This window comes from Phaseolus vulgaris, chromosome 1 (genome assembly GCF_051622355.1).
Source record: "Phaseolus vulgaris cultivar YP4 chromosome 1, ASM5162235v1, whole genome shotgun sequence".
Taxonomy (NCBI): domain Eukaryota; kingdom Viridiplantae; phylum Streptophyta; class Magnoliopsida; order Fabales; family Fabaceae; genus Phaseolus; species Phaseolus vulgaris.
The window spans coordinates 50,540,388-50,553,919 of NC_143498.1; the positions used below are offsets into that span (position 1 = coordinate 50,540,388).

The 13,532-nt window shown below is 36.0% G+C and overlaps 3 protein-coding genes across 3 annotated transcripts; 1 reads left to right on the forward strand and 2 right to left on the reverse strand.

Moving 5' to 3' along the window:
• The first annotated feature begins 563 nt into the window (after positions 1–563).
• On the forward strand, positions 564–5,138 carry CSLD5 (cellulose synthase-like D5). Its single transcript, XM_068617677.1, has 3 exons — positions 564–1,654; positions 2,038–2,842; positions 3,118–5,138. Exons 1-3 carry the CDS (start codon positions 786–788, stop codon positions 4,891–4,893), a joined length of 3,450 nt encoding a protein of 1,149 aa, XP_068473778.1. The 5' UTR covers positions 564–785; the 3' UTR covers positions 4,894–5,138.
• A 3,166-nt stretch (positions 5,139–8,304) lies between these two features.
• LOC137814777 (putative galacturonosyltransferase-like 7) lies at positions 8,305–10,008 on the reverse strand. Its single transcript, XM_068617678.2, has one exon. It carries the CDS (start codon positions 9,524–9,526, stop codon positions 8,489–8,491), a length of 1,038 nt encoding a protein of 345 aa, XP_068473779.1. The 5' UTR covers positions 9,527–10,008; the 3' UTR covers positions 8,305–8,488.
• Positions 10,009–12,636: 2,628 nt separating this feature from the next.
• Positions 12,637–13,292, reverse strand: LOC137816093 (uncharacterized). The gene has a single exon (XM_068619188.2). It carries the CDS (start codon positions 13,186–13,188, stop codon positions 12,748–12,750), a length of 441 nt encoding a protein of 146 aa, XP_068475289.1. The 5' UTR covers positions 13,189–13,292; the 3' UTR covers positions 12,637–12,747.
• Positions 13,293–13,532: the final 240 nt, after the last annotated feature.

The window sequence follows — 13,532 nt, forward strand, 5'->3', positions numbered from 1 at the left end:
TAAATTTCCAAAAAAATTACACCAAATCGGTATACGGAGCATGTACAAAATTAGATTATATACAATTTAATTGTATGAGAATATATATAATATTATTTTTGTTATTAAATAATATGATCTTATAAAACTAAAAAATGATTATACTAACTTATCATTCTATTAAATAGTTATTTTGTGTATTGTATTGTTTTAGATATTTCTTTTACGAAGAAAATGAAAGAAAAAGCTTTGTAAAAATATATATGAATACGTGGAAACGAGAAATATTTAAAGTTAAATAGAATTTGAAATTGTTTAAAAAACCAACTGTAGAATTAAAACATACAGAAAAAAATATGGTATCAGTAATAATATTTTATTTTAATCACTAAAGTATAAAAAAAGTAAAACATGGAATGCGTTTCTTGTATTTTAATTACAATGATATGCTTTTATTTAATACAAACGTTGCAATAAAATTTTAAATATTTTTGGCTCCATGTTTTCCTTCAGACCAGATCTGTCTTTGTTAGAAACTATAAAACGAAAGCAACTATTAAGTAAATTAGTGGTCCAGATCTATCAACTCCAGAATGTAGTAATTCAGCGGTCACGATCTATCGACCGTTGCATTTAAGTCTCAAATCGACCGTTGCACCTTTCTTTGCTACTTCTACTTCTCTGCTTCTGCTTCTTTCTCCAATTTCAAATTCCACACTCTTAACAAGCTTATGTTGAGGCCATTGAGGATTTCCGTTTTCTCACTATTCCTTCTTTAATCTCTCACGCCTTCTCATTTTAGCAACATGGTCAAAACGGCGTCGTCCCCTTCTTCCTCTCCGGTCACCATTACGGTGTCGTCCGGAGGACGACGCAGAAGCATGGGACTAACCAGTCCCGTTCCTCGCGCCTCAGTCTCCACCAACAACCCAACTTCTCCTCTCAGAGCTTCCGGCGGAGGTAGGAGACTCTCTGGCGCCGGCGCTTCCAAAGGCGGTGGCATCGAAGAAATGAACTCTGAGTACGTGTCGTACACCGTTCACATTCCCCCGACGCCGGACCGCAAGCCCCTGACAATCTCGGAAGACGGAAAAGGAAGCACGAGTTTCATCTCCGGCACGATCTTCACCGGAGGCTACAACTCCGTGACGCGTGGCCACTCCTCCGTGGAAATCGAAGCGCTGCCGAAATCGACGTCGGTTTGCGGAAATAAGGGTTGCGACGAGGAAGCAATGAAAGGCTTGTGTAATCCGTGCGAGTGCGGGTTCAAGATCTGCAGGGAGTGTTACTTTGAGTCTGGTGGGAACAATGGTGGAGGAAAGTGTCCTGGGTGCAAACTGCTTTATAAGTATGCGAGTGATGATGAAGATAATGAAGAGGGAGAGGGGTCTGAGGGTGATGATCAGCCTCTGCCTCTGCCTTCCATGGCGGAGGTCAAGTTGGACAAGAGGTTTTCTCTTGTGAAGTCCTTCAAAGCGCAGAATCATCCTCAGGAATTTGACCACACGCGATGGCTGTTTGAGACGAAGGGGACATATGGCTATGGAAACGCTGTGTGGCCTAAAGATGGTTACGGTGCTAACGGGTTTGGACCCCCACCGGATTTTGGAAAGAAAGCGAAGAGACCCTTGACCCGCAAGGTTGGAGTTTCAGCTGCTATTCTCAGCCCTTATAGGTCAGTTCAATTCTAAACCTTTTTTCACACTTTCTTTTCTGCATTCTCTCTTCACAACATGCTAATAGTGGTTGTACTTTTAAAAAAAAATCTTGATTCTTTCACATACATGCGGGCTAAGGAATCAGACTGTAAACATGTTCAAGAGACTTAGTTTATTTATATGCTAACCATAGCATACCATGTTTCCATGTTTTGGTTCTTTCCTGCATTAACAATAAAAGGAAAAAGGCATTGGTTTGTATATCTATTATTTTTTATTAAAACATTTAAATCACATAGGATACTTGTGATTGCATCAGTGTTTAAAATATGGCAACTTATAACTATTTCTGTACTTGCCTATTTTGGTTGATGAATAAACTAGTTTCTAATGATTTCAGGATGCTTATTCTGCTGCGTCTTGTTGCTTTGGGTTTATTTCTTACATGGAGGATAAGACACCCAAACCATGAAGCGATTTGGCTGTGGGCAATGTCTATAACTTGTGAGCTATGGTTTGCATTTTCTTGGCTTCTTGATCAGCTTCCTAAGCTGTGTCCCGTGAACAGAGTCACTGATCTATCTGTTCTGAAAGAGCAGTTTGAGTCTCCAAACCTGCGCAACCCAAAAGGGAGATCTGATCTACCAGGAATTGATGTGTTTGTTTCCACGGCAGACCCTGAAAAGGAGCCTCCTCTTGTGACCGCCAACACCATTCTCTCCATCCTTGCAGTTGATTATCCAGTGGAGAAGGTTGCCTGTTACTTGTCTGATGATGGTGGAGCTTTGTTGACATTTGAAGCTCTTGCTGAGACTGCTAGTTTTGCTAGAATTTGGGTTCCTTTCTGTCGTAAGCACCATATAGAACCCCGAAATCCTGAAGCTTATTTTGGGCAGAAACGTGATTTCCTCAAGAACAAGGTCCGGTTGGACTTTGTGAGAGAGAGGAAAAGGGTGAAGAGGGAATATGATGAGTTCAAAGTGAGGATAAACTCCTTGCCGGAGTCCATTAGGAGAAGATCCAATGCTTACAATGCTCATGAGGAGCTACGAGTCAAGAAGAAACAGATGGAAACAGATGCCAATGTCTCCGAACCCGTTAAGGTTCCTAAAGCTACGTGGATGTCCGATGGCTCTCATTGGCCAGGAACTTGGGCATCAGCGGAACAAGACCACTCGAGGGGGGACCATGCTGGCATAATTCAGGTTTCTAGACATCTAAAATATCATATTTTAGTAAATGTGTTTATTAAAATCACTGTACATGTTTTTAGTTACACAGAATCAAACGAATAAAATTTCTGTAGATATTTATACTAGAGATTTTTTAACATTTTTATGCACCAGAACTAAAAAGTAAAATGACTAAATTTTAGTAGAGATAACACTTGAAATTTTAACATTTTTGTGGACAAAAACATCATTAACCTTGTCCTAAATGTTAAAGGACTAACACTGAATCCTTTCTGGTATTTGTGTAGGCAATGTTAGCTCCACCAAATGCAGAACCGGAATTTGGTGCAGGAGATGATGGAGATAACTTGATTGATGCAACAGATGTTGATATTAGGTTGCCCATGCTTGTTTACGTGTCTCGTGAAAAGAGGCCAGCATATGACCACAACAAGAAAGCAGGGGCAATGAATGCTCTTGTTCGCACCAGTGCCATCATGTCCAATGGGCCATTCATTCTGAATCTTGATTGTGATCATTACATCTACAACTCCTTGGCTCTAAGAGAAGGTATGTGCTTTATGCTTGATAGGGGTGGTGATAGGATATGCTACGTTCAGTTTCCTCAAAGGTTTGAGGGCATTGACCCCAGTGACAGATATGCAAATCACAACACTGTGTTCTTTGATGTGAGCATGAGAGCTCTGGATGGCTTACAAGGTCCCATGTACGTGGGAACAGGCTGCATATTCAGAAGAACAGCTCTGTATGGATTTAGTCCTCCTAGAGCCACAGAACATCATGGGTGGCTTGGCAGGAAGAAAATTAAGCTGTTTCTGAGAAAACCAAAGGTCTCAAAAAAGGAAGAGGATGAAGTTTCTGTGCCAATAAATTTTGATCATAATGATGATGATGCAGACATAGAGTCCTTGCTTCTTCCCAAAAGATTTGGGAATTCTACTTCTCTTGCTGCGTCCATTCCTGTGGCGGAATACCAGGGAAGGTTGCTTCAAGATTTGCAAGGAAAGGGAACACATGGAAGGCCAGTAGGTTCTCTTGCTGTGCCTCGTGAGCCATTGGATGCGGCCACTGTTGCTGAGGCAATAACTGTAATATCTTGTTTCTATGAAGATAAAACTGAATGGGGCAAACGAGTGGGATGGATATATGGTTCAGTCACAGAAGATGTGGTAACTGGTTACAGAATGCACAATAGAGGGTGGAGATCAGTGTACTGTGTAACCAAAAGGGATGCTTTTAGAGGATCAGCTCCAATCAATTTAACAGACAGGCTCCATCAAGTGCTTCGATGGGCTACAGGTTCCGTTGAAATCTTCTTTTCAGCTAACAATGCGTTATTAGCTAGTCCTAGAATGAAGTTCCTGCAGAGAGTGGCATACTTAAATGTAGGAATGTACCCTTTCACCTCAATGTTTTTGATAGTCTATTGCTTTCTACCTGCGTTGTCTCTATTTTCGGGTCAGTTTATAGTCCAATCTCTCAGTGTAACTTTTTTAGTATTCTTGCTGGGTATCACAATCACACTGTGTTTGCTTGCACTGCTGGAGATCAAATGGTCAGGAATCACTCTACATGATTGGTGGAGAAATGAACAGTTCTGGCTAATTGGTGGAACAAGTGCACACGCTGCTGCTGTTTTACAAGGGTTACTGAAGGTAATAGCAGGAGTGGAGATATCATTCACTTTAACTTCGAAGTCAGCCACTCCAGAAAATGAAGAGGATGAGTTTGCTGACCTCTATGAGGTGAAGTGGAGCTTTCTAATGATCCCTCCCATTACTATTATGATGGTGAACGCCATTGGTATTGCTGTAGGAGTAGCTAGGACCGTGTACAGTCCCTTTCCACAATGGAGCAGACTAGTAGGAGGGGTGTTTTTCAGTTTCTGGGTCTTGTGCCATCTTTATCCTTTTGCAAAGGGCCTCATGGGAAGAAGAGGAAAGATTCCTACCATCATTTATGTCTGGTCTGGATTGCTCTCCATTATTATTTCTTTGCTCTGGGTATACATAAACCCTCCTTCAGGAAGAACAGAAGATTATATGAATTTCAAATTTCCTTGAGTTTGTGGTAGACGAAGTTTCCTTGAGAGGTAGATGTGTATGTAGTAGATTAAATTCAATTATGAGTATAATTTTTAGTTTTTGATTTCTGATTATTTGTGACCTACCCTCAATGTTCTGTAGGTCAGATGAGAAATGAAGTTACTAACTTCAATATCTTGTAGCCTTGAATTTTACTGTTAAACATCTCAAATGATTGAGATGGTCTCCTCCTCTTCATCTAATGCATGCTTACATTTCAATAATTGTACTTATAATTTCCTATTCTAATTATAATTCACGCAGTCACTTTTTTACATTATATTTTTAGGAATGAACACATCATTTTTAGCTTTTTAGGTGAAACAATTAATTATCAAAACTTGTTAAACAATTAATAATCACATAATTAGACATTTTTTCATTTTTTTCATTTTTTTTTATAATTTTAGGGATATTTTTTATATGTATAATTTTATTTTAAGTTTTTATTTTCTTAATTACTTTTGGGGATAATTATATTTTAAATTACATATTTACTTTTTTATATTATTGTTAAATATGATTGAGATGGTCTCCTCCTCTTCATCTAATCTAATGCATGCTTACATTTCAATAATTGTACCTATAATTTCCTATTCTAATTATAATTCACGCAGTCACTTTTTTACATTATATTTTTAGGAATGAACACATCCTTTTTAGCTTTTTAGGTGAAACAATTAATTATCAAAACTTGTTAAACAATTAATAATCACATAATTAGACATTTTTTTATATAATTTTAGGGATACTTTTTTATATGTATAATTTTATTTTTAAGTTTTTATTTTCTTAATTACTTTTGGGGATAATTATATTTTAAATTACATATTTACTTTTTTATATTATTGTTAAATATGGTTTGAAAAATCTATAATTATGATCGAAATTTTCTCAGGAAAGCTAGCTCGCATAAGAACGATATTAAACCGAAAGCTTATCAAATCAGAATTTGTATAAGAACCTTTTCATTTCCTGATTAGTAGGTGCCCAAGTCGCCACTAAGACATTGCATCTAACGGGATATAAGGCTCGTATTATTTATAGAGTTCACATTCATTATTTTATTTGCAAATACCTACAATTGAAATTAATTATATTAAGGTCAATAACTACTCATTTAACATAATTTTTTAAACACTAAATTCGAAAATATTTTTGTAAATTTTTTTATTTTTCATACAAACTATTCAATATATTTTTAAACTATTTAAATCAACAGAAACCTATAATGAACAACCACTCTTAATAAGTATCTAAACTTTTACATACTCATGTCAATGATCACTTATTTAACATAATTTTTAAACACTTAAGTTGGTTACATGATATTATTATAAATTTTATTTTATTCAATACATTTTTTAAAGTATATAAAATATATTTTTTATACTAAAATATTTTTATATTTTAAAAATGGAAAAATCTTTTACACGTGTAATTTACTCTTTTCCAGTGATCATTCACATTCAAATGACTGTGTGACAGTGGAGTCATCACTACCTCGGGAATTTTTTGACTTATTCTTGATAAGAAGTTCAGGCAATTATTGATGTAATCTTTTTAACACTTAATTGGGACAAAAGACCTATTTCTCATTGGCCACAAAAACACAATGTTCCTCTTAAGTGACAATCTGGGTTGTCATTTTGCCATTCGAATATCGCACTATAATACATCCCAATGTTTGGCCTCATCTAATGCCCCCTCTTATGCTTATCTCCACATTTCATATCCGCCAAAACACGTACAAAATAAACCAAAAAGTCGTGTTTGCAAATTGTGATTATAATAATGCCAACTAAAAAGAAAACTGATCTTTCACCTTTTGCCTGTAGCTTTAGCTCCATCGATAGACATGTCCTAACCCTTCATTAGAATAGTACATTATCTTAATAACCTCAACGCAGATCTAGAGAGACTTTATTCCCCACTTTAACTTATTACCATATTATTATATAGCAACAGCTAGCAATGCTGAAAGCCAACCACAATAGTTTTTATTTATTTATCATAAAACTGTCAATAAAAACCTTCAAAAGTTTAACTTTTAAAGTTTAATTCATACGGCAAGAAACTTTTGCGACAGAGAATTTCTAAATGCTAGAATTCTTAAAGCCTGCAAGTAAGCAATGGCCCCTTACTTTCCAGTTTTCACAACGAAAATGTTTAAAAAAAGGGCAGATGTGAACATTAAGATTAACGGAATTGGACCCCGAAACATCTCAGTGACAGTGAGAAAACACTTAACAGCAACAATGACTCCTAGACCCCTCATCCAATTCTAGCAGATGTAAAAATTGAACTTAATTTGTTCCACTCCTAGCTATCACAGCACAATCTTTTATGTAATTTTTTATTAATAAATGAAAGCATCGAACAAAGTCTGGATTGAGGAATAGGAGTAGGACCCAGTTTTTGTTTCATTAATTGTAGGATAGAAAAATGTGGGAAGCATAAATCCAATGATGGAAGAGAACACAGAAGACAGAGAATTGCCAGCTATGCATGCGGTGCAAGGGACAAAGCGAAAGTGACAAGCAATGAAAAAGAACGCAAAGGTTGAAAGATAGCTAAAATGTTCCGCCACTGCCACCCAAGCATGGTTTCCCCTTAGACTACCTGCCAACACAATCCAAAGGCAGAGGCTCCTTGGATTATTCTACTGCCTAATTTAGCAGCGTTGCCGGCCATATTGGATGCCTCATTTAGCCATCAACTTCTATTTTAGCCAGTAAGCAGCAGCACTCCCTCTCCCTCAGCATAGATACTATTTTACATGACTTATACTGTTTTTTATATTGAAGTATTGATATTTTTATTTAAAATATACCTTAGTTTTAATTTTATACTTCTTTAATTCAATAATCTACTTATATATTAGACCAAAATTAGACGTATCAATGTAAGAGTCGTAGAACATGATGATATATCATATGAAAAGATCATAAGATGTTAAATGATAAGAATAAAAAATTATTTTTCATAAAAAGGTTATACTTATATTAAAGTTAAATAAAAAATTACAAAAGTAACTAGAAGAAGATCTTCAATATACTATGATACGATGTTTAGTCTGTTAAGACTACTTCAAGCTCGTATATCATAAGTATTAATGGATTCAAGTTTTTCTTGTTTTTAGTTCTCAACTGTATTTTCTTTGCGAGAACATCTTTTTCAAATTCTGACTGTCAAATACTAAATGCAATGTAATACGGAATAAAATTGTTATTGGATACCAGGTCTATCTACTAAACTCCATTGGTATAGATTCAAGTATAAATAATCCTCACAACAATTTTCAGTTCACACTTGGGACCTAAATGTCACCAATTACTAAGAAATTAACAGTACACCACTTTATGTACAAGAAGAAATCGGGAGATCTAGTTTTTCTTTCTTTCATTTATTTTTATTTTCAAGTGAGGAATGACGGAAAAATAATAGAATACAAATGACAGAAAAAGCATATACAGAAGAAATACAGAAATAATAACATCTAACTAGGGACAAATGATGACAGAGGAGAAAGAAATTGAGTGTAATACGTATGTACTAGGCAGCAACAATTTAGTTAAGAGGGAGAGTGTGCGTACAAGTCAAAGGGAGCCCACAGAGAATCGAGAGGGCAAGGACGTTTGGAGTGTAAACGGAGCCAGGGTTTTCCACTACCGGACCAATGCAACAAACTAACCGGACCAGGGTGCAACCCACGGCAACTACCCTTCACGTTATCCCCGCCCAAACCGTGCTGGTTCCATCGGTGCTCAATGGGCGCCACGTGTCCCGCGAACACCAGCAAAAACGGCGGCAGCGAACCCAGCTCGTAGATCCGATCACTCTTCTGAATCTCCATCCACCTCTCGATTCTTCTCGTGTACCCCTCCTTCCTCCACTTCACCAGATCCATGACCATCACCCCCGTGTTGAAGTAACACGCCCTCCGCTGCGCGAACGTCCCCGATAAACTCGGCTCCGACCAGAACGCCGCCGTGAAGTACTTCGTGAAGTTCGCGTGGCAGTACTCCGGCGCGCCGATGGCGCGTGAGCCCAGACTCGCGCTCCAGAGCTTGGCCACGTCGTCCACCACCACAAGATCGGAGTCCAGGTAGATAACTCGCTCCACGCAACTCTCGAGAAGTTCGGCGAGGTAGTTCCTGGCGTAATTGAGAGGCTGCTCCAGCGCCTGGCGCACGGAGGAGGAGATCAAGTGGGAGACGGTGTTAGGATCGAAGTAATAGACGTTGAATTTCAAGTGCGGGAAGGTGGACTCCACTAGGGTTTGAAGATTCGTGTCGGAGACGAGGAAATGGAAGAAGACGTTCTCCGGACAGAGGGAATGGCGGAGGATGGAGTGCACGGCGGCGATTGAACCGCGGAGATATTCGACGTCGAGAGTTATTGCGACGTGGACTAAAGAAGGGTCGCACCCTTTTGTTTCGTCGGGAACCCAGGCGCATTCGTGGGCATTACGGAAGGGAGGGGCTTTCCGGAAGGAAAATCGGTGGGAGGATCGAATTGCTTCGGATTGGAAGGAGGGGGAGAGAACGATAAGAACAATGACAAACATTGCGGCGGAGAAAAAACCCGAGAATCTCGTAATCCGAAACATTTTATTTCTGTTTTTTGGTTTTTGCCCCCTCCTCCGCTAGGGTTCAGGTTGCGGATGGCGTGGGGGGGAAGCGAATTGGGGGAGAAGAATAATCCATGCGGAGCGGTGCTAAGGTGCGCACCGTGGCGCTTTCTAATCTTCCTCTGCTTCTGTTGTTGTTGTTGTTGAGGTCATGTGTGAGTGGTAATGGTAATGTGCGTTTGGTGTGGAAGGGAAAGGAGGCGATAAGGGAGGGAGAGGGAGTGTTTGGCGATTGCAGTTTCTACTTTCCACTTTCCACCACTCAAACACAACTCCACCCTTCAACAAACAACACTATTCCCAATTTTATGACCATTACCACTGTGGCATTGTTTAATGGCTAAAAACTGGATTAAATCAGGAATTACAATTAACACTTCTCCTCTTCTTATACTCTCCCCACTCCCCGCGTATACCATTTTCAAACCCCCGTCTTTTCCTCGCTGAACTGGATTATGCCAAAATCCAAAAATTAAAACTAAAAAAAAAAATTAAGCTCAACAACCAATTTTTTCAATTATTTAAACTATTACCATTATGATATACTAGCCCACATTTTACTCAATTTTATGATGATAAAAATTTAATATAAATGTAGAAATAATTTTACATATATAAATTATTTTGTATGAGTTGAAATTAAAAAATAAAAATAATAAGTAAAAGAAAAATAATAAATTGATTAAACAATTATTTTTTTTAGTTTGAGTCTCTTTTTCTTTTAGTTTTTTCTCTTCTTTCATTAGTAATTTTAGGATGAGAGTGTGATAATGTTTATATTAAGATTAATATTGACTTGATGATAATAATAATAGTATAATTGTTTGAAATGGAGTTGTAGAGGATGATTTTTGCAGTGAACAATTTCCTTTCAACTAAATCAACACCACCATCTCGAACCGCTGTGAGGCACGACCAATGTTCTAAAGGACAAATTATTCATTTAAAATTGTATAGGGGTTTGCAGGTTTAAATTCATTAGGTGCATAATGCAAAACCCCTCCTTGAATTGAACTTTCCCTTATAAATGGGCTCATTGGCCTATTATACCAAGACTATTTCTTCCTGCACCTCCATACCTTCTTCTCTCACCTTCATAAATTTTTAAATTTCCAAAAATGCCCTTCTATAAAAATTATGAATTATATAATCTGGAAGTCATTTTTCAAATTTATAATTAGCTTCCGGATTATGTAATCCGAAAGCCGTTCTTCAGATGTATGATTACTTTCCAGATTACATAATCTGGAAGTCTTATTGTTTCTGGATTATGTAATTCGGAAGTCTTTTTTCAAATGTATTTCGGATTACATAATCCAAAAATTAATTTATGGAGATGACAAAAAAAGGATAAAAATGTATTTTCATATTGTGTATAATCGGAATTTTTATTTATTTTGATTTATAACAACAACATATCAACTCACTGATTTATTTTAACATTTCACCAAAAAATATTTTTTTAACTATTTTGTCATTGAAGAGGAAAAGTAAACAAATCAAGATGAGAAAATTAGAAAATAGGAACTTCACTTAACACTGTAGGGTTGAGCTGAATTGTTAAGTTAATAATCGAAATAATTGGATTAGGTATCTGATTTGGAAATTTCTCAACCATGCTAAAACATGAAAAATACTTAGTATTTCCTGAGATTATTTTCACTAAATTATATCGTAATTTTTTAAGTAAATAAATAAAAAATTACGTATCATGACTTAATATTTATTACGAAAGCACAATATAATTATGCATGTCAATAATAACATATATTTTATTCTTTTAATTAAATTCATATTTGATTTTTCTTAATCTTCTATTTTATTTATTTATTTATTACATATCTAACTAGACAATATTTTATTTCTTAACTGACTCGTTTATTTATAGATTTTACCACCCAAATCTTATTATTTCAAACCATTTTTGTCAATCAGCATATTTTACACATATTTTGACATTAAACTTTACTGTTTACACATTTCTACCTTATTTTTTAAAGCATTTTTCATTATATATTTTTAAATTTTTTACATATTTAACCATTGTATATAATAATAACAAAATAACACTGTTTAATAAAAAAATGATAAAATAACGTTACACTTTAAGAATACCAAACATTTTATTATACAAAAATGGTGATAATAAAATGTGCAAATATTAACAAAGATGGTGAAATCTACGCGAAAAAAACAAAAAAGAAAATGATACTGAAAATTTTAACGCAAAAATCCTCAACTTGAAAAGTAAAATTCACATGACCTAGTCCAAAAAATGTCTTTACTATGAGAGTATGATTACAATATTGGTTTCTCTCACTCTCTCAGGATAACACTTAATCTCACCGAAAAGGATGAAATACAATGTCTTTCTAATTTATAATCTATGGTTGATATTTGTTCTCTTATTTCTCTTTATGTTGCTTTTTTCCCTTGCTTGTCTTTCTCTCCTTCACAGGTTCCTTTATATAGAGGACGAGAGAAAAACTTATTCATAAAGAGATAATGGATAATTAATATTTCTCACATTTTCAAGATACCTTGAAAACACCATCTTCAACTTTATACGTTGAACTTCAAAGTTTTCAAGAGAGATACAATTCCAAAACTTTGAAATGTTCATCATTAAGTATTCAATTAATCAATTACCAATATCATTGATCATTTCATCATTATCTCTCACTAAATTAAGAAGAGATTTTCTAACCATTACCATTAGTAGAAAAAATAATTTGTTATGATAAATTTTTTTTAATAAGACAGGGTTTCAACCTATATCTGTTTAACCCTAACACAAGTTGGATTATCCACGCCATGATATCATTAAGATAGAATAGAGATAAAGTTCCAGTGTTTCTAGCGCAAGGACTCGTTGAAAAAAACACTTAAATAGCCTATAAATAGACCCTTGAGAAGGACTAACCCGATCCCATTACTGTTTATTGGGTCTATGCCAAACATTCCCAATAGATCCGCGTTTGCGTCAAGGACAAGTTAAGGCCAGCTTAGCTTTTAAGAGAATGTTTTTATTTATTTATTTTGATACTTAAAAATATAGTTTTTTTTTTCATTTTTTTTTCTCTTTATCATATTGTATAAAAAAAACTGTAAAAGTAGTTTTTTTTTTCAATTATACTATTTCCATACAAATCCTTAAAAATGAAATAAAGATAAAGCGTGTTTTTGTAATTAAAAAGAAATCATGAGAACGTGGTAACCATTGTGGTGATACCGTTGGGTGTTGGATCTCGTGGCAGCAGCTGTCCCTGTGCCATAATCAAGGACTTGTACATATGAACGATCATCTTCTGGTCGTACTCCTTCGGCGGTGGGCCCCTCCCGAAGCCGCCGGTGGTGGAGGTAGAGTCGCCGGCGCCGTAGCCGACGGCAGAGGCACCCATGGAGCTAGCCAGACCCAGCATCATCCTCATGTAGGCGTCTCTGACCCACAGCACCAACTTCTTCGGGGAAGAGATTTTGCGGATTTTCATCTTACGATTGATCTTTATGCGCCATCTTCTTCTTCTGTTATCTCCAAGCTGAACCGTTTCTCTCTCACGTTCTTCCCACCCATGCAGTCTTTGGTATCCCCCTATGCTTCTCCTCCAGTACTTCTTCAACCCCACAGAGATACCTTCCATTGCTTTATCCTCTTTCTCTAACTCAAACACAGAATATGTAGACCAAACCAAACAAAAACAGAAGAGAAAGAGCTAAGAAGGGAAAGCAATGAAGCTTGCCACATGTTGATGCTCTTTATATACTCGCTACACAAATAGAATAAACAATAATAATTCTTTCGTATCCACTTTTCTCTTACTTTCACCTTATAATTCCTTTTAATAATAAAATATTATATTTAACTAACAAAAATTAATATAAAAAAATTGAAATAAAATAATAATATTATTAGTTCTTAAGTAGAATGTGAAAAAAAATATAGTAGCATTCTAGGATAAAAGGAAGGAAGAAAAAGGATAAATAA

Excerpts from the sequence above, each read along its gene's own strand:
- CSLD5 (XM_068617677.1), top strand. The coding sequence starts at position 786 with ATGGTCAAAACGGCGTCGTCCCCTTCTTCCTCTCCGGTCACCATTACG. Across the intron at positions 1,655-2,037 it reads GCTATTCTCAGCCCTTATAG|GATGCTTATTCTGCTGCGTC; the intron begins GTCAGTTCAATT and ends TAATGATTTCAG. Across the intron at positions 2,843-3,117 it reads ACCATGCTGGCATAATTCAG|GCAATGTTAGCTCCACCAAA; the intron begins GTTTCTAGACAT and ends GTATTTGTGTAG.
- LOC137814777 (XM_068617678.2), bottom strand. The coding sequence starts at position 9,526 with ATGTTTCGGATTACGAGATTCTCGGGTTTTTTCTCCGCCGCAATGTTT.
- LOC137816093 (XM_068619188.2), bottom strand. The coding sequence starts at position 13,188 with ATGGAAGGTATCTCTGTGGGGTTGAAGAAGTACTGGAGGAGAAGCATA.